The sequence below is a fragment of the Condylura cristata genome, unplaced genomic scaffold, assembly GCF_000260355.1.
Source record: "Condylura cristata isolate star-nosed mole 26May11 unplaced genomic scaffold, ConCri1.0 scaffold00012, whole genome shotgun sequence".
NCBI classification, from domain to species: domain Eukaryota; kingdom Metazoa; phylum Chordata; class Mammalia; order Eulipotyphla; family Talpidae; genus Condylura; species Condylura cristata.
This window is the reverse complement of record NW_004567113.1, coordinates 55,923,341-55,924,340: the sequence shown is the minus strand read 5'-3', so window position 1 is coordinate 55,924,340 and position 1,000 is coordinate 55,923,341. Positions and strand designations below refer to the sequence as shown.

Genomic DNA, 1,000 nt, shown 5'->3' with positions numbered 1-1,000 from the left:
GCCCCCCGCAGACGCCGGCCCCCGCAGGCACTTCGTGTCCTCACCTGCTCGCCAGCAGCACGTCCTGGGGCCGAGACACGGGCCCAGGGCCCGCGAGCCCGGTGCCTCAGGCGCCTGCTCAGGCTGCCGCCCTGGCCCCGGGGGGGCTCGGGGGACACCTCCGACCTAGCTGGTGTCCTGCAGGGTGAGCTGCGCTGGGGCGGGGTCACACTGCACCTGCACCCCGAGTCCCAACCCGCAAAGGCTGAGTCCCTGGGTGCCGCGCGGGGCGGCACCGGGCGCGGGCAGCTGACCTTGAGGCGCAGGGGCAGGTCCTCGGGGCTCTTCCCGGAGAGCTCGTCGTCGTCGTCATCCTGCAGGAACAGGTTGGCGGGGATGATGCCCTTGGCGTACTTCTTGGTGAGCTCCACGAAGTCGTCCAGCGCGATGTAGCTCTTGGCTGGAGCGAGGGGGGGCGCAGTCGGCTCCCTGGCCCCCACCCCACCCATTCTGGGGCCGGGACCACCCAGGGATGCGCTCCCTCCCAGACATGCCGTGCCACCCCCCACTCCGGTCCCCAAGCCTGGGTGCACTCAGATGCCCCTCAGACCCCAGCCGACACTCTGGGGGCCCTGGCTGCCCCGCCCAGGCCTGCCCCCTGCTGCCCAGGCCTGCCCCCCTGCTATACAGGCCTGCCCCTGCTGCCCAGGCCTGCCCCCCTGCTATACAGGCCTGCCCCCCTGCTGCCCAGGCCTGCCCCCCTGCTGCCCAGGCCTGCCCCCCTGCTGCCCAGGCCTGTCCTCTGCTGCCCAGGCCTGTCCCCTGCTGCCCAGGCCTGTCCCCTGCTGCCCTAGCCTGTCCTCTGCTGTCCAGGCCTGCCCCCTGCTGCCCAGGCCTGTCCCCTGCTGCCCTAGCCTGTCCTCTGCTGTCCAGGCCTGCCCCCTGCTGCCCAGGCCTGTCCTCTGCTGTCCAGGCCTGCCCCCTGCTGCCCAGGCCTGTCCCCTGCTGCCCTAGCCTGTCC

The 1,000-nt window shown here is 73.0% G+C and overlaps 1 protein-coding gene across 1 annotated transcript in view; it reads right to left on the bottom strand.

Moving 5' to 3' along the window:
* The window catches only part of WFS1 (Wolfram syndrome 1 (wolframin)), a 7,166-nt gene that overhangs the window by 2,470 nt on the left and 3,696 nt on the right, over positions 1 to 1,000 (bottom strand). Inside the window, exon 5 of the mRNA XM_004681532.2 lies at positions 294 to 439. Within this exon, the coding sequence (XP_004681589.1) occupies positions 294 to 439 (146 nt within the window). The remainder of the gene's footprint in view (positions 1 to 293; positions 440 to 1,000) is intronic.